This window comes from Sceloporus occidentalis, unplaced genomic scaffold (assembly GCF_023333645.1).
Source record: "Sceloporus occidentalis isolate IW3139 unplaced genomic scaffold, rSceOcc1.0.p SCAF_39, whole genome shotgun sequence".
Classification (NCBI taxonomy): domain Eukaryota; kingdom Metazoa; phylum Chordata; class Lepidosauria; order Squamata; family Phrynosomatidae; genus Sceloporus; species Sceloporus occidentalis.
In genome coordinates, this window is record NW_028317019.1 from 6,723,698 (window position 1) to 6,751,329 (window position 27,632).

Genomic DNA, 27,632 nt, shown 5'->3' on the forward strand with positions numbered 1-27,632 from the left:
CAAAATAACATTAATAACAAAAAATATGAGGAAAAGGAAGAACAAATGCAGGAAGAAATTAGTGGATTTAAAGTGAGAAAGAAAGTTACATATTTAGGAATAAATGTAACAAATAAAAACTCATATCCATTTTACAATAACTATGAGACACATGGAAGGAAATCAGAAAAGACCTAGAAAAATGGGGAAATTACACTTATCGCTATTAGGAACAATATCACTGATCCAAATGAGTTTCCTTCCTGAAATACTGTTTCTGTTTCAAGCGATACCCATCATCCAGAATGAAAAACCACTGAATCTATGGCAAAAGGAAATCTCAAAATTAATTTGGAATTAAAAAAAGAGCCAGGATAAAAATGAAAATACTTTGTGATGACAAAAGTAGAGGAGGACTTTATTATGCTGCTTGTTGTTTAGTTTGGACTAGAGAATGGTTTATGTCAGAGAATGAACAATTGTTATGTCCGGATTTGGGTGGCATGGATACCTAATTTACGGTAAAGAGAAAGTTCATAAAGAAAGCATAAATAATTTCGTAAGAAAAGCTCTATTGAAGATCTGGGGGAAAACAAGTGTAGAATATGTCCAAAAATACCTTTATGGTGTTTGCCGCATGAGGCTCTTTTCGGGAGGAAAAGTATCCAGAAAACTAAATGGTTAAGATACAAGGATGTCCTGAAAGAATCGCAAGGAAAACTAGAGATCAAAACACAAGAAGAACCTAAAGAATCTGGCCTAGATTGTCACTGGTATCTTTATCCTCAAATGAGGGAGAGGTTTAAAATAGATGTGAAATTAGAAGGAATACAAAATGAAAAATGGGAATTGTGGAAGCCATGCTCCATGGTCATTCCATGCCTGATGAGAGTGTTGAGTGTGAGGCATTGGAGAAGCCTCCAGCTGTGTTTCTCTAGCCAGAAGCCAAAGTAAGGCCTTCTCCTCTCAGGGCCACTGGGGAGGTCAGGAGGTTTCAGCAGATGATGCGCTCATTTCACATCTAGCTACAGGGACATAGCCAGGGTCCTCTCCAATTCCCCATCCCCTGACCCCCCTCCACTCTCACAAGGCATGGAGTGTCAGGACCATGGTGAACAGGTCTGAGGAAATGACATGCATGTGGCCACTAGGTGGAGCTGTTGTGGAAGTCATTGACAGCTCTAGTGGCAGTTAGATGTGTCAGCATTTAAACAGTGCATCATTGGAATGTTGATGCAACTGTCAACTGTCATTCTCAACTGTCACTGAGGAAGAGTCAGACAGTGTGTGCCTCAGAGTGGGTTGTTACTGGTGTGGATGGTGGAGGGTGTCGATGTATATAGTGTTGTACACACTGGAACCTCTTATATGAATAAAAGCCTCATCTGAGAGAAGATTACATTGTCTTTCTGCTCATTGAGAAAGCGACAGGTGTTTCTTCAGCTCACAAGCTACTGCCTGCAGTCAAGGTGGAGAATCTGGCACCATACGTTAACATGTTGCCTCACATGCTGCATAACATAGCGACATGAAAAGCATTTTAACATGCAGTATCTGTTGTGTAGGGGAGCTGAAGTTAATCTATGCTAGGTCCAGGGGGCTTTGTTTGGTGAAGAGGGAGGAAGGAGATACCCACCTCTGTATTGGATCAAAGGAGGCATATGTCACCTGTGTATCTCACTAGCAGCATGCTGTTCTCTATGTCTTTGAGTGACGCAGGATTTCTTGACAAACCAAGCCTAACTCTAGTCTCTTTTCTCAGAAACTTCATCTCGGCCTCCTTGTACACAGCTAAGGGGCATATTTTGCTGGAAGAGACCCAAGTGCAGGGCCACCATGACCCCCCCTTCCCACCTAATGGCCAACACAGAGGCCAAGCGGAGGGAGTTGGGCTCCAAGAGAAAGAGGCTGTCCAAGAACAACTCTTTGGTGAGTCGCCATCCTGACTATTAGTTTCATTTATGTCACTGCTGGGCCAGCTCATGAAAGCAAGTGGAGAACATCTTGTCCCAGTTTGGCAGAGAAAGTAATGGTTAATCCTCTGTCACCCCACTTTTTCAGGGGCTTTTTCAGGGGCTCTCTCCTCCTCTCACTTTCCCCCTTATCCTCAGGTCTCTTGGGTTGCTGAAAAATGACTTCTAAGGGGTTTGCACCCCATCAACTCAAAAGGGGGGAGAGGAGAGGAGATAAGTAGCAAGGGTCTTCCTTTTTGGCTCAGGAGGTGGAGGCAAAAGCAAACTACTGTGCCCTTCCTAGCTTGTGTGATCTTCCTCATAAACAACTTTGGCCATCCTCACCACCTTCTGGTGCTGCTTGTCCACATGTGCCTTGCTTTTCCTGTCTGTGAAATGTTGGGGATATGGGGGACCATATCTGGATCTAAATTGGGGGTGGGCCCAGTGGCCCTGAAATCCAGAGTCCTCCCCAGAACTGTTTTTTAAAAATGAAATTTGCCTCTGAAATTTGGGAAGAAATGGCTTAATGCACCTTAATTCTTTTGTGGCTAAATGTACTATATGTGTTGGAATAGTCAGTATCCTAATCCATCCTCAGTATCCCAGCCATGGCCTAAATTATATTGTTTATTATATTGAAAGGATGCAAACCAAATTGATCTCAAAGGCAGTAGATTTTTTTCTTGTTGACAGAATTTAAAGTTTATTTCCTGGACAGAATTCTGAAGTGATGAAATGATATTTGGGATGAACCATGTGCTTTCCTCCCCTTTTGTTTAGTCACTCCCTGGATGAGGGCTATTTTCTATTTCAGGTGACCTTTGCAGATGTAGCAGTATATTTCTCCAAAGACGAATGGAATCTGTTGACGAAGAAACAGAAACTTATGTATAATTATGTTATGATGGACAATTATGAGAATGTGGCTTATGTAGGTAAGGAACCTGAATCCATTGCTCTTTCTATAAAGACTGAAGGCCTTTTCATACTATATTATCATGTCGCTATGGTTCCACTAGAATTATAGAGTCATAGAGTTGGAATAGACCACAAGGGCCATCCAGTTCAACCCCCTTCTGCCCTGCAGGAATACACATTCAAATCACCCCCAAGAGATGACCATCCAGCCTCTTTTTAAAGCCCCCTAAAGAAGAGGACTCCGCCAAACTCTAAAGGAGTATATTCCACTGTCAAAGAGCTCTTACTGTCACAAAGTTCCTTTTAATGTTTAGGTAGAACCTCTTTCCCTGTGACTTGCATCCGTTGTGGTGTCTCCTTTTCTCTGTAGCAGAAAAAAGCAAGCCTTCTCCTTGCGCAAAATGACACCCTTTCAAATACTTAAAAATGGATATCATATCCACTCTTTATCTTCTTTTCTCCAGGATAAACATAACAAGCTCTCTAAGCTGCTCCTCATAGGGCTTGATGGTTTCCAGACCCTTCACCACTTTGGTTGCCCTCCTTTGGACATGCTCCAATTTGTCAACATCCTTTTTGAATTGTGGGGCCCAGAAATGGACACAGGATGATTCCAAGTGAGGCCTGACCAAAGCAGAATAGAATGGCACTATTACTTCTCTTGATCTAGAAACTATTCTTATATAGAGGTAGTCAGGAATCACATGGGCCTTTGTAGCTGCCGCATCACACTGTTGGCCCATGTTCAACTTGTGGTCTACTGGGAGTCCTAGATCCCTGTCAAGCCTAGTTTAATTGTGATAGCAACATCCTGTAAAATATTTGAATTTGTAGTTCAGTGAGGCAGTATTGCTCTCCAGTTTCTAAGGATTCTAAATACTCCATCCTAAACTGCCTATTCTAGGATTTTGTGGAAAGAAGTCATTGAGATTAATGCTTTTCACACCCAAATGGTACTCAGCACACCCTTGAGCGAGTTTACTACCTTTTTTGGTGCCTCTTCCATCCTTTTAAAGCTCTGGAGAGTCTTCTTGAGGGAAAGACCTCTCTTGGGCCTGCAGTGGCCCAGGGAGGGCCCAACAGTGGTAAAATGGCCTCCACTTCCCCAAAGGGATGCTGTGGGATGCTGAGGGGCAAAATATTATTTCATTCCGCCCCCCCCCCCAGCAATACAATGTGGGGTTGCCACTGAGATCTCCTCCAAACCCCATCAGTAGTCCATGCCTGTCTTATAAATGTTTTAAGGCTGTTTTAAGGCTGCTCCCTGGTGCTTGACCCTCACCAAAATTGAAGTCCAGGTCCCAGCTCCTTTGCTCTGCCTTTGCCAATGAATTATTTGTATATTGATTATCCCGCCTTTCTCAATAGATGGGCCTCAAAGTGCCCCTTTTATGCATCACACTCTGTGGGTATGTCTGTGATAAAGAGACAGACAGAAAGTGAAAAATGAAAGGCAGAGAAGAGATGCTGAAATGAGATGCTGATGGGCAAGAAAGAAGGTTGGAGAGCGGAGGGAGAAAGGGAAGGGGGTCATGCATCTGGGAGCCAGGAGGGGAAGGCAGGAGCAAAGTCAGGATTGCCTAGCTCTGTGCGGAGAGGAAGGGACCTCTGGGAAGGGCCAGGAGAGGGGCCTTGGGGATTGGGAGGCAGTTCTGACAGATTTTCAGAACTGGTTTCAGTGAACTAATGAGAACCGGCTCAGGTCCTTGTTTTCAGACATATTAAGTGGTTTTATTTAGCAATTATGAGTAATATTTAGGAAGGAAGGAAAGGAGGACACAATTAGAGAAAAGGCACTTTTATTTTCCATCCTGAGCTTGCTTAGCTGTATTTTTGGTTCCAGAGGCCCTTTGTTACCCAAAATGCTGGAGTCTGGGGAGGACACTTGCAAGTGCTATGCTTTGTGGGGGGGGATTTGGTACTTAGTTCAAAGAAGAGACATAATTTTGTTCAGGCAACAGTGACCTCGGAGGTCAGCCCAACTATACCAGGCATGCAATCTCACATAACTCCAGAGGCATTTCAATTGGGTTTTTATGTTTTATTTAGGGAAAAAGCAAAATACACGCTTGCACACGCGCACACACACACACACACACACACACACACACAAGCATTCGTACATACACACAAGAGGTAAGTAACAAAGGTGGGATTGGTAAAGAATGTAAAGCTATATTAATGGTAATACATTTCCTAGAATGTTCTTGATTCCAATTGCTGAGGGTCCTGCAAGGGAACAGAAAGTGGGTTTGTTGAGTATATTGAGGAGCTTAGCCATGTAAACCAACAGAGTGTCTCTCTGCAATGGGACTGACGCCAAAGAACAGTAAATATCGGGGCGGACATTTATACTGAAATTGTTGCTTACGGACAGAGACTGAGGGTTCAAAATGGTTTAAAGTGCTTTACTATGTTTCCTGGGTGGGGAAAAAATTGTCTGAATCCAAATTAAATGCAATGGATGCTTGATGCAAATACCTCAGACAAAAGGGATTAGCACACTGGCTCTCAGGTCCTTCTTGGTTCTGAATTCCAGTCTTGTTCATAAGCCAATGTACAGCGCGATCTGGAAACAACACTTCCAGATGCAGCTCAACAATAACATAGAGTATGGAAACAAATATCTAGATATAGGTTTTGGCAATGCACTGAATACTGTCCACACTTAAAAGTATCTCACAGACACAGTTGATTTCACCCAAGTCCTTGGAGGTTCTCTATCCTGAGTTGCAAAATAATACAAATATTTGCAAGCTCTCTGACTTCCATCAACTTCACCATCTCTTGTACACACAACTCCAATCCAGTACACAGCAATCCGCATGTGAGCTGTATACTGTATTGGTTGTGAGTCATCTCCTGGTGCCAAACAGCATGAAGTGACCTCTGCAGTTAGATTGCATCATGCCTTGGGCTCTGACTCAGTACTCTATGGCAGTCTCACAGGAAATGATGCCACTTGTCAATCAAAATATTTTAAATCATGTTTAATGGAATATTTTTTCAACAGCCCTTTGACTATCTGCTTCGACTGATTCCCTTAAGGCAGTTCTACTACAATCTCTTCTTTGCTCCTGTCAGTAGGGATACAATTGTTCCATGGATTTGGGGACATCTGCAATAGTGTCATGCTCAGGTCACTCTCAGCAACTTTATTAATTTAATATCAAATAGGGAGGGTTCAGCAAGGGCTAAAAATTGGGGTAACACCCTCCTCTCTCAATTCTGATATTCATTCTTGACTGTGATTGTCCTTCTTTACAGAAGAACTTGTGAGTCATGAGAGAGTCCACACAGGAGAGAAGCCATACAAATGCCAGCATTGCAAGAAAGGTTTTTCTTCAAAGTCAGAGCTAGTGAGACATCAGAGAGTCCACACAGGAGAGAAGCCATACAAATGCCAGCGTTGTGGGAAATGTTTTTCTGAGAAGTCAAGCCTAGTTAAACATCAAAGAGTCCACACAGGAGAGAAGCCATACAAATGTCAGCGTTGTGGGAAATGTTTTTCTGAGAAGTCAAGCCTAGTTAAACATCAAAGAGTCCACACAGGAGAGAAGCCATACAAATGTCAGCGTTGTGGGAAATGTTTTTCTGAGAAGTCAAGCCTAGTTAAACATCAAAGAGTCCACACAGGAGAGAAGCCATACAAATGCCAGCATTGTGAGAAATGTTTTTCGTCAAAGTCAAACCTAGTGATACATCAGAGAGTCCACACAGGAGAGAAGCCATACAAATGCCAGCATTGTGGGAAATGTTTTTCATCAAAGTCAAACCTAGTGATACATCAGAGAATCCACAGAGGAGCAAAGCCATACAAATGCCAGCATTGTGGGAAATGTTTTTCTCAGAAGTCACACCTAGTGACACATCAGAGAGTCCACACAGGAGAGAAGCCATACAAATGCCAGCATTGTGGAAAATGTTTTTCTTCAAAGTCACACCTAGTGAGACATCAGAGAGGCCACACAGGAGAGAAGCCACACAAATGCCAGCATTGTGGGAAATGTTTTTCTCGGAAGCCACACCTAGTGACACATCAGAGAGTCCACACAGGAGAGAAGCCATACAAATGCCAGCATTGTGGGAAATGTTTTTCTTTGAAGGCAATCTTAGTGAGACATCAGAGAGTCCACACAGGAGAGAAGCCACTCAAATCTCAGCAGTAAACTAACAGTTTTTGTCAATAAGGAATACAAAAAGTATATTTTCAATCCAATGGTGCAAAGAAAAGGCCCTTGTGATTTTGTGTGTTACATTTGTCTGTCTATATGTCTGTTTATGTTTTAAAGTTATAGTTTGTTAAGTTTAATTGCTATTAGTATAGATAATTGCTTCAGGTTATAAACTTGGCTGGGGATTATGGGTCATGGTATAGGTCAGCTAGATAGGGGATGATGGGATTTTTTTTACAACTGGCTAGAATAGTTATGGGAATGATAGCTTTTGGAAAGTGTGGGATGTTGTCTGAAGAAAGGTGGGGGCAGGTATTAACAGAAAGGGGTCTAGTTTCTGGGAATGGCAAAGGGGGCCTTGTTCCCTTTGGGGCATAGACTGTGGGAACTGAGGGTGGGGGCTAGGATTGGAAGAGGGTGGGATTTTAGGTGTTGGGGTTTCAATGTATTCTTTGTCTTGGGGAGGACAGTTCTGGTTTAAACACTGAATTTCTGATGTTTTCTCAATAAAGTTATTTGTTGTTTCAATGTGTTGGACTCTTTGTTGTATAGAAGTTCTGAATTTACACAAAATACACTTTATTCTCTCATCAGTCCTCAGCTCCATTCCCAGCCATAAGAAGAGCAGAGGCAAACACACACAAACACATACCAAACAGACAGATAGAGCTATATGTACAAAGCAGAGTCTTCTTTCCTTCCCTTTCCCTCCTGAGTCCAGCTCCTCCTTGGGACCCATTCTGGCATCCTCCAAGTCTCCTCAAAGGAAGGAAGGAAGAAAGAGAGGAAGGAAGGAAGGAAGGAAGGGTGCACTCCTTCCCTTTCCGCAAAGGCTCCCAACAGAATAAGCCTCAGCAGCAGCAGCAAGGCCCTGGTGATCCCTGCGCATGCTCAGGAGGGGCCTTTGCGGCATGTGCACATGCTCAGTCTCAGGCCCTGAAGCCATTGCTGCCCTCACAGTCTGTTCTGAGGGAGGAAGAAATGGAAGTGGGGGAGAGAAATGTATGAGAAAAAGGGGGCAGGGGGCACTTGAGGAGAGGCATGGCCATGGGGGGAGGGGCAGGGTCCTTAAGATGTAAAAAGGGCTTTGAGGAGCCCCTCCCTCCTGGAAAGTGGGGCAGAGGAGAGACCCTCCCTCCCTTCCTCCTCATTTGGGGGGAGATAAGGGCTCACAAGCCCCCCTCTTTGGTCTTCCAATGGGGGCACCCTCTTCATCTCTGGGAAGAGGGGAGGCTCCCAGTCAAAAGACTTTTGTGACAAATAAAAAGCATCAGATAGCATAGGCTTCAATAGCATTGGAAACAACAGCTTTCTGGGGGGAAGGGGTTTTCCCTGGGGGAAGGGGGCTCTGTCTGTGGGGGAGAGAAGAGCCCAGATTTAGGCCAAAGCCAAGAGCAGGCAGAAGGAGGGACCTGAAAGCCCCTTCTGGGGAGAGGGATACCCCCCCCCCCCGGCAACTAGGCTTAGAGGCCCACAGGATCTGAATTAGCCCCCCACACACACACACACACATCCTTTCCTTACCCTTCACAACAACCCTGCAAAGATCCCAGTGATCCTCCTCTGGGAACATGCAGAAAGGACATGGAAGCCATTGTTAGTTCTTTGCCTGAAAGCCCCCTTCCTTGAAGGGATGGAGGTTAAAGGAAGGAAAGAAGGAAAGTGCCAAGGGAAGAGATGGCATAAAGGGGGCTGCTGAAAGACAGAGGGCATTTGGATAGGACTCCCTCAGCAGCCATTTTGGGAAAGAGGGCTCTGCCTCTGGACAGAGAGACGGAGAATGTGCTCATTTGGGGAAATGTTAGGGTCCCTCTATTGGGCCACATTCTCCTCTGCCCTGGAGCCTTCTTTTGAAGCCCCATAGAGAGGGAAGATCTAGACCATGCCCTCCCCAGGAAAGGAAGCCCCCTCCCTTTGCAGGCCCCATAGACGGAGGGAAGATAAGAAGATGATAAAGAGGGGAAATCCCCTGGAGTGGATGGATTTACAGCTAGATATATAAAATATTTCAAGGGGAACCAGTGGATCCACTATATAAATGGTTTAATTCTATTAATGCAGAAGGGATTCCAGACTCATGGGAGCTAGCGAGTGTCACTTTAATTCCTAAAGAAGGAAAGGACAGCTTGTTAATGACTAATTATAGACCAATAAGTTTGCTGAACACTGATTATAAGATATTCACACAAATACTTGACAGCAGACTGAAGGGAATTTTGAATTCGACAATTGGGAAGGAGCAAAACGGGTTTTTACCGGGCAGAGAGATTAGGAACAATATCAGAACGATTATAAATTGTCTTGAATTTTACCAGGTCAATAATGAGAAAAAATGTGTCATCATTGCTATTGACACGGAGAAAGGGATTAACAGGAAAGGAAAGGAAACCAAGATAAGAGCGTTTGCGGATGACATGGTAACAGTTTTGGAGGACCCAAATCGGGGCAGAGAACCGCTGCTACAGGAGCTAAACAAATTCGGCAGATTCACAGGACTGAAAATCAATAAAGACAAGACAGTGTTGATAACTAAAAATATGACTGGAGAAGAGGTAGAGGAATGAAAGAGGAAACCGGGCTTCCAAGTAGGAAAGAAACTGAGGTGCTTAGGAATTTGGATTTCTAAAGACAATAATTATTTAGGGGTATGGAAAGACATAAGGGAAAATTTAAGGAGAGGGAACTGGTTAAATCTTTCACTACTAGGAAGAATTGCCGTAATCAAAATGGCAGTTCTACAGAAGATTATGTTTCTGCTACAAAATTTGCCAATAGAGATTAAGGATAAGATATTTAAAGGTTGGGAAGCCAAGCTAAAAAAATCCATATGGAAAGGACACAAACCTCGGATTAAATGGGAGGAGCTCAAAGATGCTTCAGAGAGAGGGGCTATTCGCTCCCAGACTTCAGATTATATTACTGGGCATGTAATCTAATTTGGATCCAAAACTGGATTAAATTAGAGGACAAAGAAATGCTTGATCTAGAGGCTGTGCAGTTGAGATTTGGTTGGCACGCCTTCTTATGTTATGAGAAGTTGGGGATGAATAAAGATTTCAATAATCATCCCATGAGGAAATCTTTACTACTCACTTGGAACAAGATTAAAAAGACATTTTAGTTTAAGTTACCACTTCGGACATCGGCCCAGAAGGCACTCTTCGGTAGATGGATAAGCATCAGTAATTGGCTCACTTACAGACATTTGCTTAAGAAGGATCAATCAGGGAATTGGTCGATAAGATCTAGGGAAGATATCAACAAGGATGGACATAATATACAGTGGTTTAATTTCTACCAGCTAAAACAAAGATTTCTGGTAGATGACAAAACAATAGGGATCGAAACTAGACTAAACGGATTGGATGATTTGTTCTGGCAACCTGATAAGAAAAAGATATCCAAATGACACAAACTACTGTTGAGGATGAATATGGAACAGGAGACTGTAAAAGAGTATATGGGGAAATGGGCGCAGGATATGGGATGCAAAATTGAAATGGAAGAATGGCAAAACGCCTGGAATAGAACAAGTAAATTTACAGTAGCGCAGGATCTAAAAGAGAATCACATGAAAATAATGAACAGATGATATTACACCCCATGGAAGCTAAAAAACCCTTATAAATTAGCACAGGGGAATTGTTGGGGTGTGATTGTAAAAAGGGAAACATCTATCATATATGGTGGCAATGCAGGGAAATTCAGACATTTTGAAAGAAAGTACCTGACTCAATACAGAAGATATTGGGAATAAAATTCCCAATGAGCCCTAAATTTTACTTACTCAATATAACTTTGATTTTAAGCCCACAGGACGAAAGACAATATTGGAGGATTATATTATATCTTGTAACAGCAGCTAGAATTGAAATAGCAAAGTTATGGAAGTCAGATGAGACTCCAAGACGGGAAAATTGGATGCAGAGAGTTAATGATTGCAGGGAACGGGACAAACTCTCTTGTAGGGCTCAGAATTAGGATATGGAAAAAGAGAAGAGGAATGGGAAAAGAATGGAACTGAAATCTGAAGCTCGTTGAGGTCTGAATTAACTGGAATTGAATCTACAAAGTCTGTTCTTCAAACATTTCTTTAAATGTGTATTTTTATTTCCTGATTAATTATAGGTCAGTAGAAGAAAGTTTGAGTCTCCTGCTTAACGAAAACCATGATAAAGAAGGAATCGAATACTGCGAAGTTATGCATACATTATTTTGACAATAGATAAGAACATAAATGAAAACTGATATTATCAATAAGCAATTGGGATATATTGTGTTCGTACATTTTAGAGTTGTACATAAAATTTGTGTTTAAAAGCAGGGTTCGGTTATAATATTATGAAAGTGAGCTCTTTGAAAGGCCAAGAAGACAGAAAGCAGAAAGTGGTTCCAAGGAAACGGAAAGATTTGTGACAGTGATGTTATGGATACTGGATTTGTGTGGTTCCCCCCCCCCCCCTATTTTTATGACTCAGAATATAATAAAGATTATATAAACGTCAAATTTGTAATGAAGATTATTATGTATTGTGGAAAGAAATGGTAATATCTGGGGGAATATGTACAAAGGATTTACATTGAAAAGGGGAGGGAATAATTCCAATTCAAAATAAAATTGGTATAGGTTACGTATGAAGATAAATAGAGAATTATGGACTCTCATCCATAGGGTCCCCATGAGTCTAAATCGACTTGAGGGCAGCTAAGAACAAGAAAAGATGGAAAGACTAATTAGCCAGAGATGAAAGAGGATTATTTAAAGAAAGGAGCTAGCTGTTGCTTTAGGTTTGGAAGTTTATTCTAATGTATTTTGCATTTAGAATTATATGTATCTATGGTATTCCTATGTATGTTTGGTAATTTAAATGTTCTTCATTTGTTTGTTATAAGTTATATGTATTTTTTAAAATTCATCTTTATTTAAGTTTCCAAATACATAAAACACGACCAATAATCCAAATAAAAATTGCTTGTAAAAGCAAATCTGAGTCTTGACTGGTCATTTGGGACCCTCTTAAGTCTTCCTTTTCCGTCTTCTGAATCTGAGCCCATTTGAATGTCCTTTGCCTTGAAACCTCCCTCTGAAATATGAAGTCTAGCTGTGAATTATTCTTTTACAATTTAAGTAAAAAAAGAAAGAAACTGCAAATGTTTTCATTCAATTTTACATAGAAAATTTGTCTACTTCTCTTACTATTTTGTAAGGTTAACAACAACTGAAGAAATATGTATTTATACAGATGTTTACATCAATTTCATTGTATGGATCTCTCTCTATTGTTTTTAATATACACAGTGAGTCATTCAATCATCCTCTGTTGACCTGGGATTTATATAAGAAAGCAAAAAGAAACAGAATATGCTTATATTCAATTTATAACATGCATAGCATAATATTCTTAAAGATCCTTAAATTTCATTCTCCCAAATCCACTGAGAACAGTAAAAAGAGAGGACTTTGATTAGTCCTCCACTAGCGACAAGTTTAATTCCCATTCTTTTCCCCACTTTATCAAAACGTTCTTCCACTCCTCCTTTCTTCTGCCTTTATCATGATTTTGGGCTATACATGAAAGTCTATCCAATGCCCTGGACTCATTTACTTTCACATCCAGTTTCCCCAAGTTGGTCTCTTATCAGATGTCCATAATTTAGCTATTTCTGTTATAGCTGCTGTAACAAAATAAAGTAAAATTCTCCAAGTTTTGTTTTCTTCTTTTGAATTTAGTACCGAAGTTATATTCAAAAGATACAACTTTGGGTTCATTGGGAATTTAATTTCGAGTATCTGTTGAATGAATTCATGAATCATTTCCCAAAATTTCTGAATTTCCTCACAACCCCACCACTAATAATAATAATAATAATAATAATGTTTTATTTATAAACCACTTTTCCAAAAAGATCAAAGCGGTTTACATAGAGTAGTAAAGGCTACCCTTTTTGCTTTTACATCTCCAACAGTTTCCGTCCGATACTCTATACATTTCTTTTCATTTTCCAGGGAGTAAGGAACCATCTATTCAAGTTATATGTATTTTAATACAACAAAGATTTAAAAAAGAAACCTTCTGGGTGACCTTGGGGAAGTCGCACTCTCTCAGCCTCAAGAGAAGGCAATGGCAAAGCTCCTCTGAACAAATCTTGCCAAGAACAACCCAGGATAGCGTTGCCATAAGTCAGAAACCACTTCAAGACACACAACAAAAACAACGGTTGTTTTAATGGTCAGAACCTGCTTTGTGTCCCAAATCGGGGGGAGCAGAATATTAATGAAAATGGCAAGACTAAGAAGGGGTTCCCAATCCTGAGAGCAGCCCCCAATCAGACCTCTCCTGCCTTCCCCCCAAATACACCTGAGAGTTTCGTGGGACAGCAACCAGGGCCTCCCCAGAAGATCCCAAAACCAGGACAGGTTTCATGCAGGAAAGCAGAGGAAGATCGGTTGCAAAATACATATCTGGCACATTTCTTGAATGAGGAAGTACTAGAGTATCTCAGATAACAGCCTGCTCCATTGTGGCTGAGGAAGACCTTTTGTCTTGAATCGTCCTCCATCAATTCCCAAAGACAGGGATAACAGCACTTTATTCAGCTTCATATAATCTATTTTAGCATGTCACCTAGAGCAGATATATTGGAGGGAGTTTGTGTCTTGTAATGCTTCCTTTTGTTGTTTTGTTGTAGCCCGTTCTTAATTATATATATTGTCATTGTACTGAAGCCTTTGTGTACCTGTACTCACAATTGCCCTTGTTTATATACAGTCATTCTGTATTACTTACATTAGTAGGTTATTCATAGTAATAAACTGAAATTAGCTTTTACATTATCATTGTTTAGATGTTATTCTGCATTACATCAGTATGTTATTCAGAGTAGATAAATTGAAGCTGATTTGTGTATTGTAATTGTTCTTTGTATACATACCTTTTCCTCTCATTACATAGCATTACTTTCTTATTACATGTTTCATGATCACTTAGAATAATAGAGTTGGAAGCGAGTACAAGGGCCATCCAGTCCAACCCCATTCTGCCATGCAGGAACTCTCAATCAAAGTATCCTCGACAGATGGCCATCCAGCCTCTGTTTAAAGACCTCTAAAGATCACTGCACTCCGAGGAAGGAGTGTGTCCCAATGTCGAATAGCCCTCACTGTCAGGAAATTCCTCCTAATGTTGAGCTGGAATCTCTTTTCCTGTACAAGCTTACTCTCTCCTCAATATGACATCCCTTCAAATATTTAAACAGGGCTCTCATATCACCTTCTCTTCTCCAGGGTAAACATTCCCAGCTCCCTCATGGGGCATGGATTCCAGATCCTTCACCATTTTAGTCTCCCTCCTTTGGACATGCTCCAGTTTCTCAATGTCCTTTTTGGATTGTGGTGCCCAGAAGTGGACACAATATTCCAGGTGGGGCATGACCAAAGCAGAATAGAGTGGCACTATTAATTCCCTTGATCTAGACACTATACTTCTATTGATGCAGCCTAAAATCGCATTGGCCTTGTTAGCTGCCTCATCACACTGTTGACTCATGTTCAACTTGTGGTCTATTTGGATCCCCAGATCCCTTTCACACGTAGTTTCATTCATCCAGGTGTCCCCCATCCTATATCTCTGCATTTAATTTTTCCGGCCTGAGTGCAGTACCTTACATTTCTCCGTGTCGAATTTCATTTTGTTAGGTTTGGCCCAGCTTTCTAGTCTATTCAGGTCATTTTGAATCTTGATCCTGTCCTCTGCGGTATTAGCTACTCCTCCTTGTTTGGTGCCATCTGTAAATTTGATAAGTACGCCCCCCAATTCTGTCATCCAAGTCATTGATAAAGATGGTGAATAGCACTGGGCCCTGGACAGAACCCCACTGGACACCCCACTGGTCACTTCTCTCCAGGAGGAAAAGGAGCCATTGTTCAATACCCTTTTGGTTCGGCCAGTCAACCAATTACAAATCCATGTAACAGTTTTCTTGTCCAGCTTGTTACATGTTTTTGTTTTATATACTGTTTAATTTGGTTAACTGCTATTAAGGGACATAGCTATGAGATTCTATGATATGGGGTGCACTATAAACCTTTTAATAAACGAACAGGTATTGCAATCCTATATATTCATATTATCAGACATAACTCCATAGAATGTTAGCCTTTTGGATGCCAGAAGGTTCCTCTCCTTCTTCAGAGCAAGAAGCAACACTTCAGCTGCCTTCTAGAAGATAAAGCAGAAAGGCTTCCAAAACAACTGAAGCCTTGGGCAAGTCACACTCTCTCAGCCTCAGAGGATGGCCATGGGAAACCCACTCTGAAGGAACCTGCCAAGAAAACCCCTTCAGAGACTCCCATAAGGTCACCATAAGACCTGGAAACAACTGAGAGGCAGACACCAAGAGCAACATTGGGAAATAGGTGCAAGCCTTGCCTTGGGAAAGTGTAAAGACTGGGCTCCAGTCGATGGAGGTCTTCTTCAGGCAGTAAAGGGAGGTTTATGCAAATGCAGAGTGACATCACTGCTACGGAAGGCTCTCTTGACCAATCAGAGAGCAAGATAAAGGTTCTTCTGGAAGCTTCCATGAGAAGGAGATATAAGGCCCGAGAGACCAAGAGACAGTTGGGGGAATTGTGTCGGTTGGAGATCGAGAGAGAGAGAGTTAAAGAGCGGATCTTGGAAGTTAGTCTCAGAATTGGACACTTAGGTCTATTTATTATTTTAAAAGCTTGTATGAATTGAATATTATATACTTACAAATATTGTACCTGAAAGATTCTTAATATCTTGCATGACTTATATTTCAGTTATATTTTGCTATTTATAATAAATACCTCCTTGTAGTATCTACTACACAACACTGCTTTTACATGTATCTTGGATCGGTTGATGCTTGGGAAGATCAGTAAAGAAGTAGAAATAAGGTTCCTTATCCGGTCCCAGTGTAGTTTAAGGGAAACCCTTTTATAATTCACTGGATGATGGCAGCATGATTTCAGGAATTTAAGAATCTGCTGGGCTAAGAGCCATAATGTCTAATTAACAATGTGTAAGCCACTCTGATAGCCTTTTGGCTGAAGAGAGGGGTATAAAATTATTATTATTATTATTATTATTATTATTATTATTATTATTATTATTTCAGGACCGCAGTTTGGCTGCTTGGACCACCGGAGATCATCACAGTGAGTCAGTTGGAAAAGCCCATCTCACTCCAGAAAATAAAGGTACTTGAGGAGTTTGCACTCTACGTCTTCCTGTAATAATAGCTACAAAACTGATAATAGCATTTGGGACATTTAGTCTTTTAAAAACAAATATGGCAGATTTAAATGCTGCTTTAAAACCTCTTTCCATCTGCCAGCTTTGTGCTGGTTTTGGGGGGAAATGAGAAAGTGTTGGGAGGGAGGGACTGCCAACAGAATTAGGAGATGCATTGCAGGCTATGGACAGTTTGCGGCCAAGAAAGGTCCAAAACACACGGCAGCAATAGTCCATTTTGAGAGCGCTTTAACTGCCCTGGCCCAGTGCTAGGGAATCCTGGAAACGGAGTTTATTGTGGCACCAGAGGTCTCTGAAAGAGAAGGCTCAATGTTTCACAAAACAACATTTCCCAGAATTCCCTAGCACTGATCCAGTGCATCCAGAGAGTGACTAAGGAGTGCCCCACTCCTCCACGAAACCAGCTGGGTCCTTTGGGCGAGAAGTCACACTCTCTCAGCCTCAGGGAAGGCAATGACAACTCTTGCCAAGAAAACCCTGCGAAGGGTCGCCATAAGTCAGAAACAACTTGTAAGCACACAACAACAAGACCAGAAACACCACTAACACAAGGCAGCTAGGGAGAAAGGAAGGAAGATTTCAGGAATTTAAGGCTATGTCCCTGCACTCTTCCCCTCAGTCTCTCTCTCTCCCCTGAAGGCCTCAAACTGCCAACTGCCAAGCGCTCAGGCAGAAGCAGCCATTTTGTGTTCTGGGGGCCATTTTGTGCTGCTTGTGACTGTGGGGAATAACGTTCCAGAACCTTCTCTGAGCCTCAGTTGAACAGAGGCCTCTCTTTCTCTCCTGAGGCTCCAGAGTCAGAAAGAGCCAGGCTCCTTGGGCCAAAAGGAAGGAAGTGTGTCTCTTTGTGTGTCTTTTGTGTCTCTTTTCTGAGAGGGTTTTCTTATAACACAACTCTGCTCCTTCTGGGGAACATGGGTTTTAAAAGGGATCAGAAATGGGGAGGATCATTTTAATACAAGCTTTATCCTTCTTCTTCACAAACATTGGGCTTTGGCTTCTAAGAGGAGGCTTTGCTGATGAAATGTCAGGAAGAAACGCTTCTAGAACGTGGCCACATAACCCAAAAAATCCACAAAAACTAAGGATAAAAAGCATTTAATTTAGCCTCCTTCTTTCTAGCCAGATGGCTAATGCAGAGTATAGTAGTCAGCCCTTGTACCACCACAACTGAGAGAAAGCAAGAAACTAAACCAATCCATAGACCCCTGCAATTTATCTAGTTGTAGAAACCAATTAACCAAGCCTCGCAAATTATAATAAGCTACTGCTCTCACATCACATCTGACCTTTCCTCTTTCCTGGAATTGGGCTCCCTCCAAAATGGAGAAGAGGCAGCCTCATCTCCTGTCTGAAGATCATGCATGAAAACTGGAAGCTCAATGCCAGGCCCTGATGTATCGTATCTTTACTGCCACGTGTAAAAAGGGCAAGGAAAAACACCTGTTACAGGAGAAGAAAGCAAATAAAACCTGATCCTTTCTGGTCCAGGTTTAGGTCCTGGGCAAAAGAAGGGAAACCAGGATTTGACTTGGGAGTTAGCGAATGTTGTGTGGCCTGCCCTGCCTGCCCTGGGGACCAAATCCATTACCCTTCTCTTTTCCCTCAGTCAGCATTCTCACAAAAGAACCAAATTTAGGGGTCTCCCATCGGCATCTTGAGGCACCCACCTTTCCTTTCCTGCGAAGGAAACCCAGAAGGAGCGCTTCTTCCCAAGCAGCCAACTACCAAACCCACCAGCCTTCTAGAACCCTATTCAGGCTCCAAGCCAACCACTAACAATGGTCCAAGTTCAGGGCTGCTTTATTTGTCTGGCTGAATGCTAGGGAATTCTGGGAAGTGTAGTTTTGTGAGATATTTAGTCTTCTCTGTCAGACAGCTCAGATGCCATGATAAACTAAAATTCCCATGATTCCCAAGCACTGAACTAGGGCAGTTAATGTGGTTTATTTCTGCAAACTGGATTATTTCTGCAATGTGTTTATGACCTCTGTTACTATTTGAGCATCCACAAGGCTCTGTGGGTTTGAAGGGAAGATTCATCATCATCATCATCATCATCATCATTATCATCATCATAATTTCTGCAGTGTTTTTGAACCAGATCTGAGAGAGCCCTGCAGCCTGGATCTGCCCAAATCCCAAATATTGCCCTCTCAGCAAAGCCTGGAGATATTAACCTTTAAGGACCAGAACTCCTCAAAGGCTGACTTTCCCAATCTCTCCTGAGAGACCCTCCTGGACCTAGAGCAGCCTCAAAGAAAGGGGTCCCATTGAATGGGGGGCCCATGTCTTTCTGAGTCTGTGGGTCCAGAGGAAGAGGACTGTTTTCCAGGACCCTCTTCCTAACCTTACAAGGCAGCTCTTAGCATTTGCCCAACATGCAAAGATCAGGCAAGCAAGATCTGCTTTGCTGTTTGGAAAAAAAGATGGAAAAACAATAGGCCCTTGGTATCCTTTGGGATTTGGTTTGGATAGCAAAATCCATGGGTGCTCAAGTCCCATTATATAAAATGGGTGACCTTGGGTAAGTCACACTCTCTCAGCCTCTGAGGAAGACCAATGGCCAACCGGAAGGCGGACAACACACACACACATCTACATGATGGGAAATGGCATTCATTCTGGACCATGAAACCCACTGCAGGGAAACCTTGGGCAGTAGACACTCTCTCAGCCTCAGAGGAAGACAAAGGGCAAAGTGGAAGGCAAACCTGAAGGCAAGGAAACCCTGGGAATAGGGTCACTAGACATGAGTTCAAGGCACGCAGCACACCCCCAGCCCCCAAACCACACTCTCTCAGCCTCAAATGATGACAATGGTAAACACCCTTCAGCAAAACCTACAAAGAGACTCCTGTGACAGTGTTGCCTTAGGATCCCCAGGAAAGAATTGAAGGCACACAATTCTCCCCCAAAGTCTGGGAGGAAAAGAGGAGGAAGGCTTAGAGGAAGGTCCTGAGGTGGAGGAGGAGGAGGAAGAGGAAGGGCTTACAGGAAGGGTCTGAGGAAGAGGAGGAGGAAGAGGAGGAAGGCTTAGAAGAAGGCCCTGAAGAGGAGGAGGAGGAGGGGCTTACTGGAAGGGCCTGAGGAAGAGGAGGAGGAAGAGCAGGAAGGCTTAGAAGAAGGCCCTGAAGAGGAGGAGGAGGAGAAGGAGGAGGAAGAGGAAGGGCTTACAGGAAGGGCCTGAGAAAGAGGAGGAGGAAGAGGAGGAAGGCTTAGAAGAAGGGCCTGAGGAGGAGGAGGAGGAAGAGGAAGGGCTTACAGGAAGGGCTTGAGAAAGAGGAGGAGGAAGAGAAGGAAGGCTTAGAAGAAGGACCTGAGGAGGAGGAGGAAGAGGAAGGGCTTACAGGAAGGGCCTGAGGAAGAGGAGGAGGAAGAGGAGGAAGGCTTAGAAGAAGGACCCGAGGAGGAAGAGGAGGAGGAGAAAGGCTTAGAGGAAGGGCCTGAGTAGGAGGAGGAGAGGAGGAGGAAGAGGAAGGGCTTACAGGAAGGGCCTGAGGAAGAGGAGGAGGAAGACGAAGGCTTAGAAGAAGGACCTGAGGAGGAGGAGGAGGAGAAAGGCTTAGAGGAAGATCCTAAGGAGGAGGAGGAGGAGCAGAGAGACCTCTGGAGGATTCTGCAGAGGAAGAAGAAAGAGAAGAAGAAGGGGCTCCTGAGCATACGCAGAGGCCTCTGGGGCAGAAGCCACAGGGAGAAATCTCCTGGTTGTAACTTAATATTACTATTATTAGTAGTAGCATTAGTATTATTAAATTTTATTTATAAAGACATGGAAAGACGTATTTATAAAGAGTATCTCAGTGAGTCTCTATTATAGGATCAGGAAAGATTTTAGGTGTTGTTTAGGTTTGGAAATGCTGTTTGGGGTCCCTTTTGACTTTGGGGCCCTTTCATCCTACATTTGGGTTCCCTGAAGGCCTCAGACTGCCAAATGCTGAGGAAGAGGCGGCCATTTTGTGTTCCAGCAGCCATTTTGTGTTCTGGTGGCCATTTTGTGCTGCTTGTGACTGTTGGGAATAATGTTCCGGAACCTTCTCTGAGGCCTCAGTTGAACAGAGGCTTCTCTTTCTCTCCTGAGGCTCCAGAGTCAAAAGGAGGCCAGGCTCCTTGAGCCAAAAGGAAGGAAGTGTGTCTCTTTGTGTGTCTTTTCTGAGAGGGTTTTCTTATTACACAGCTCTGCTCCTTCTGGGGAACATGGGTTTTAAAAGGGATCAGAAATGGGGAGGATGCTTTTAATACAAGCCTTATTCTTCTTCTTCACAAACATTGGGCTTTGGCTTCTAAGAGGAGGCTTCTCCCCCAAAAAAGGCCAAAAGTGGCTCCTTTGTGAGGTTTTAAAAGTCTCCCCAGTTTCCTAATTAATAGATTTTCAGGGAAGAAGGAAGGAGACAGACCAGAAGAACTCATATTACCAAGAATGAAACAAACAAACATACAAACAAACAAACAACAAGAAGAATAACAATTAGAGACTAAAACAAACTACTTATTTTTTTTAAAGGAAAATCATTATTAGGAGGGTAAAAACAAGACATGGGTGCTTCTACCCTTTTAAAACCGACTCAGGCTGCATCTGCACTGCAGAAATAATCCAGTTCTAAAGTCTGTTAACTCTCCTATTTCCATCCTATGGAATCCTGGGATTCGTAGTTTGTTGTGGCATGAGAGCTCTCTGGCAGAGAAGGCTAAGTGTCCAAAGGTAAAATCCCAGGATTCCATAGCACTGAGCGCTTAAAGTGGTGTCAAAATGCTTTATGTCTATAGTGTGAATGCAGCCTTCTTGGGAAAGGGGCTGATGCTGGGGAAAAGAGGAGGAATGCAGAAGGAAAGGGGGACGGACGGACGGACGAAGGGCCACCTGCAGCTGGACTGGCCCCCCTGAGCGGTCAACACCTGAGCTGGGTTGTGGATGATGGCCACTCTTAATATCAATATTAATATCTTTCACTATTGATTGTAATTAAGGAGGGAATCAGGTTCCTCCTTTCAATAGCATCAGCAAAATGTTTAGGTGTTGTTAAGGTTTGGAAGTCCTGTATGGGGACTTTTTGTGTTATCACAGCCATTGGGCGCCATCAGGAAAACCTTTCTTTAGGATCAGAAATCCTGTTTGGGATCCCTTCCGACTTTGGGGCCCTTTCATCCTCCATTTTGGGTTCCCTGAAGGCCTCAAACTGCCAACTGCCAAGTGCTGAGGCAGAGGCGGCCATTTTGTGTTCCGGCGGCCATTTTGTGCTGCTTGTGACAATAATAATAATAAAAATAAAGCATTTATTTGTATCCCGCTTTTCCTAGAGATCAAAGCAGTTCCAGAACCTTCTCTGAGGCCTCCGCAATTGAATAGAAAGGTTCCTCTTTCTCTCCCTGAGGCTCCAGAGAGAGAAGGAGGCCAGGCCTCCTTTGTGCCTCTGACCCTCCATTTTGAGAGGAAGGAAGGAAGGAAGGAAGGAAGGAAGGAAGGAAGGGTCCAGTGCGGTCCAGTGGGGCCAATGAGGAAGGGGAGGCAGGGGTCCAGGGCCAGTGGGGAGTCTGGGCTTTGGGGGCTGGGAGAGAAAGGTGGGAAAGAGACCCTCCCTTTGGGCCCTAGCTGGGGAGGGTCCCACCGGTCCTTGCCTCCCCCTTTGGGACAGGAGACCCCCTCAGCCCCCTGGACTCACTCCTGCCATTCATTTCTAGGGCTGGGACTCAGAGGACTTTCCTAGGCATCACGTTCTGCCCCCCATGGCCATTGGCACTGACCTTTTCCCCATTGCCTTCCCTCCCTCAGCCCTGTGGACTTCCTCCTCCTTCGCACTCAGAGCAACCCTTCTCTACGGCTGAGGAGACGGCCTCTGACCCAGGGAAGCTCCGGCCATAAAGGACTGCAAGAGAGCCCTTTCTGGGGCTGCAGGAATCAGGGTCTTTGTACTGAAGGTAGGCCTTTATTCCTGGAGCTGGAAGAGGACCTTTGTTTAAATCTTTCAGTCCAGGATTGTATGGAAAGGTTGCAGCTGAGAGAGTGAGCCCATGCTTTGCAGGAATAAAGTCCCACATTCACTCTCTGGCAGCATTGTCTTCCCAGAATGTGGAAGTGAGATTTCCAGACCCCAGACACACAGTGCGCCAGTGAGTCCTTTGTGTGGGGACTGTGTGTGTATGTGGTGTTTGCTAGAGTTTTATGAGGTATTCGTTTCACTGCGTTTATAAAATGAGTTTACATACATCTTCACTTCCCTCAAATGAGCATAATCCACGGTTCAATGTTCAGTCATAAGCCTATACATTTATAGATTTTTGATATTTCAAGTGCAACACGTTCAGCAGTGTTCATCTTTTTAAAAAATATACAAGGAAAAGTAAAGAAATTGTCATTTTGACAATAGATCCATTCAGAAACAATGCACACAAATGTCCATGCCTCAATTTCTATGTGGCTTTAGCAAGCAGAGGGAGGAGGTGCCTACTTCATGCTCCTGCTATGACTGACATAACAAAAACAGCCGTTAAGCTTAGAGAAATAGTATCATCTACATAAATGAAATAATTATTTTGACCAGTGTCTAAATGGGGAGGGGGCCATGATGAGAGGAGGCCATAGATCAGATCTCTAAGGTAATGTAGCTCTTATGCAGCCCATGAGCTACAGCTTCTCCACCTGGGACATAAAGCAGGTCCTCCCGCTCCTCCTTTATGGGAAAGAGAAGTCATGATGATACAGTGACTTTGAGTGCTACAGGGTTTCTAGCCAAACCAAGCCTAACCCTTGTCTCTTTTCTCAGGAACTTCACCTTGGACACCTTGTACACGGATTTGGAGTGTCCTTTGTTAGAAGTGACCGAAGTGCAGGGCCACCAGGATCCCCCTTCCCACATGATGGCCAACACGAAGGCCAAGCAGAGGGAGCTGGGCTCCAACAGAAAGAGGCTTCAGAGGTACAACAGCTCTTTGGTAAGTTGCCATCCTGACTGTTAATTTCATCTGTATCTGGGCCAGCTCATGAAAGCAAGCAGAAAACATACTGTCGCAGTTTGGCAGAGAGAGTCCTGGTTAATCCTCTATCACCTCATTTTTTGAGGGGGCTTTCAAAATGGCCTATTTCACTCCTACTCCTCCCACTTTCCCCCTTGTCTTCAGGTCAGTTCAGTTGCTGCAAAATGTGTTCCAAGTTCAAAAGAGTGTGTGTCCCATCCACTCAAAAGAGGGGAGACGGGAGGAGAGAAGGAAGCAGGGTCTTGCCCTTGCCAGGAGTCGGAGCAAAAACAAACTTCTGTACCCTTCCTCGCTTGTGTGATCATTATAATTAACAACTTTGGCCATCTGGACCGCCTTCTGGTGTTGCTTGTCCACATGAGTCTTTCTTTCCCAGTCTGTGAAATGCTGGGGGATATGGAAGAATATATCTGGAGCTAAATTGAGGGTGGGCCCAGTGGCCCTCAAGCCCAGAGTACTCCCCAGAACTGTTTTTTAAAAAGGAAATTTGCCTCTGAAACTAGGTGAGATATGGCTAAATGATTCATTGGTGACTAAATGTACTATATATGTTGACATAGTCAGTATCTTAATCAATCAATAATATTCCAGAAATGGCCTAATTTATATTGTTTATCATATTTTATATTATATTGAAAGAATTCGAGACAAACTGGATCTCAAAAGCTGTAGCTTTTTCTTGCTTGCAGAATTTAAAGTTTATTTCCTGGACTGATTTCTGCAGTGTTGAAATAATATTTGCAATGCACCATGTGCTTTCCTCCCCTTTTATTAGTCTTTTTCTGGATGAGGGCTATTTTCTGTTGCAGGTGACCTTTGCGGATGTGGCTTTATATTTCACTGAGGAGGAATGGAAACTGTTGACAAAAAAGCAGAAACTGATGTACAGTTCCGTGATGATGGAGAATTATGAAAATGTGGCCTCTGTGGGTAAGGAACCTGAATTCATTGCCCTTCCTGTGAAGACTGAGGGCCCTTTCATAATTTACTGTCAAAGCGCTATGATTCCACTTTAGAACTATAGAATCAAATAGTTGAAATAGACCACAAGGACCATCCGGTTCAATCTTCTGCCATGCAGGAATAGACATTCAAAGCATCCCCAAGAGATGGCTATCCAGCCTCTGTTTAAAGACCTCCAAAGAAGACTCCACCAAACTCTGAGGGAGTATATTCCCACTGTTGAAGAGCTCTTACTGTCAGGAAGTTCCTCCTTAAGTGGAATCTCTTGTCCCTCTGGCTTGCATCCATTATTCCATGTCCTTTTCTCTGGAGTAGCAGAAAGCAAGCTTGCTCCATCCAGAATATCACATCTCTTCAAATATTTGAACAGGGCTGTCATATTCACTCTTAACCTTCTCTTCAGTAATCTAAAAATACCCAGCTCCTTAAGTCATTCCTGCGAGAGCATGGTTTCCAGACCGTTCTCCAATTTGGTTTCCCTCCTCTGGACATGCTCCAGCTTCTCAACATCTGTTTGAATTGGACACAGGATTATTACAAGTGAGCCCTGACCAAAACATAATAGAGTGGCACTATTACTTCCCTTGATCTTGACACTATACTCCTATTGATACAGCCTAGGATCACATTGGCCTTTTTAGCTGCTGCATCACATGTTCAACTTGTGCTGTACTACGAATCCTTGTTCCCTTTCACATGTAATTTAATTGTTATAACAACTTCCTGCAGAATCGTGAAATTTCTAGTTTTAGTGAGGCACAATTATTCTCCACATTGTAAGGATTCTAAATATCCAATCCTAAACTGCCAATTCTGGAATGTTGTGGGACGCAAGTGCTATGCTTTTAGGGGAGTTTGGTACTTAGCTCAATAGAGTGAAATAGTTTTACTGGGGCAATAGTGACCTCTGGACTCAGCCAATCTATAGCAGTTCCTGAATCAAACAGATCTTCAGTGGGATTTGAAATAGGTTTTTGTGTTTTATTTAGGGGGAAAGCAAAACACACAGACATATACATATAAGTGTTCACGCACACACACAAGAACTAGGTAACAAAGGTGGGTGTGGTGAATAGATGTAAGGCTTTGATAATGATGATACGTTATCTATCCAGATCTTTATTCCAACTGTTGAGGATTTGAAATAAGGAGAGTTCAGTAGTTCCCATGACAATTGGGGTTGGTGAGTGCATTGAGGTGTTTAGCCATGAAAACAAGCAGAGTGTCTATCTGTAACTGGACTGACACCGAAGAACAGCAAGTCGGGGCTGATATTTATACTGAAATTGGTTTCTGCTTGTGAGCAGAAACTGTGGGTTCAGAAAGGTTTATATCACTTTAGAATATTTCCTTTGTGGGGGAAGAATGGTGTGAAACGAACTGAATGCAATGGGTGTTTGATGCAAATACATCACACAAAAGGGATTAGCTCACCGCCTCTCAGATTCTTGTTGGCTCTGAATTTTGATCGCGTTCACAAGCCAATGTACGCTACAATCTGAGGGTGATGCACCCAGATACAGCTCAAAAATATCATAGCAGAGTATGGAAGCAAATATCCAGATATAGGCATTGGCAATGCAATGACCACTTTTCACACACTTTTCACAAACACAGTCGATTTCATCGAAATCCTTGGAGGTTCTCTATGTTGAGTTGCAAAATAATACAAATATTTGCAAGCTCTCCTCTCCGACTTCCATCAACTTCACCATCCCTTGTACACACAACTCCGATCCCATTCACACCAATCCTCATGTGAGCTGCATACTGTATTGGTTGTGAGTCTTCTCCTGGTGCCAAACAGCATGAAGCATCCTCTGCAGTTAGCTTGCATCATGCCTTGGGCTCTGACTCAGCATTCAGTGGCCGTCTCACAGGATATGATGCCACCTGTCAATCAAAGTATTTTTGCACATGTTTAATTGAATTTTTTTTTCCAACAGTCCTTTGACTATCTTCTTCCACTGATTCCATCAAGGCAGTTCCCATATGGTCTCTTCTTTGCTAGCTCCTAGGAGTAAGAATGCAACTGTTCAATGGATTTAGGGGCATAAGCATCAGGGTCATGATTAGGTTACTCACAGCAACTTTATTAATTTAATCTCTAAGAAGGAGGGATTAATGAGGGCTAAATCATGCAGTAACACCCTCCTCTCTTAAGTCTGATTTTCAGTCTCATCTGTAATTGTCGTTCTTTACAGAAAAACATTTGAGTCATGAGAGAGTCCACACAGGAAAAAGGTCACATAAATGCCAGCATTGTGGGAAACATTTTGCTTACAAGTCAATCCTAGTCATGCATCAGAGAGTCCACACAGGAGAGAAGCCATACAAATGCCAGCATTGTGGGAAAGGTTTTTCTCAGAAGTCAATCCTAGTGATGCATCACAGATTCCACACAGAAGAGAAGCCGTACAAATGCCAGCATTGTGGTAAATGTTTTTCTTCAAAGTCACACCTAGTGAGACATCAGAGAGTCCACACAGGAGAGAAGCCATACAAATGCCAGCATTGTGGGAAATGTTTTTCTTGGAAGTCTGACCTAGTGAGACATCAGAGAATCCACACAGGAGAGAAGCCATACAAATGCCAGCATTGTGGTAAATGTTTTTCTTCAAAGTCACACCTAGTGAGACATCAGAGAGTCCACACTGGAGAGAAACCATACAAATGCCAGCGTTGTGGGAAATGTTTTTCTTGGAAGTCTGACCTAGTGAAACATCAGAGAGTCCACACAGGAGAGAAGCCATACAAATGCCAGCATTGTGGGAAACGTTTTTCTTCAAAGTCACACCTAGTGAGACATCAGAGAGTCCTCACTGGAGAGAAACCATACAAATGCCAGCGGTGTGGGAAATGTTTTTCTCGGAAATCAATCCTAATGATACATCAGAGAATCCACACAGGAGAGAAGCCATACAAATGCCAACGTTGTGTGAAATGTTTTTCTCAGAAGTCAATCGTAATGATACATCAGAGAGTCCACACAGGAGAGAAGCCATACAAATGCCAGCGTTGTGTGAAATGTTTTTCTTCAAAGTCACACCTAGTGAGACATCAGAAAGTCCACACTGGAGAGAAACCATACAAATGCCAGCATTGTGGGAAATGTTTTCCTTGGAAGTCATACTTAGTGGCACATCAGAGAGTCCAAAGAGGAGAGAAGCCATACAAATCCTAACATTATATTTGTCAATAACGAATACAAAAATATATTGTTTCAATCCAGCAGTGCAAAGAAAAGGCCCTTGTGATCTTATTTGTAAAATTTGTCTGCCAATATGTCTCTATGTTTTCAAGTTGGATTTTGTTAAGTTTAGGTTTTAATTGCCAATAGTATAGATAATTGCTTTGGGTTGTCAATTTGGCTGGGGATTGTGGGTTGTGGT

General features: G+C 42.9%; 1 protein-coding gene across 1 annotated transcript; it reads left to right on the top strand.

The window, feature by feature from the left end:
• The first annotated feature begins 1,745 nt into the window (after window positions 1-1,745).
• Window positions 1,746-7,475, top strand: LOC149290492 (uncharacterized). The gene is made up of 3 exons (XM_089489252.1): window positions 1,746-1,908; window positions 2,749-2,869; window positions 6,120-7,475. The coding sequence occupies exons 1-3, from the start codon at window positions 1,816-1,818 to the stop codon at window positions 7,019-7,021; spliced, it is 1,116 nt and encodes a 371-aa protein (XP_089345378.1). The 5' UTR covers window positions 1,746-1,815; the 3' UTR covers window positions 7,022-7,475.
• The last annotated feature ends 20,157 nt before the right edge of the window (window positions 7,476-27,632 follow it).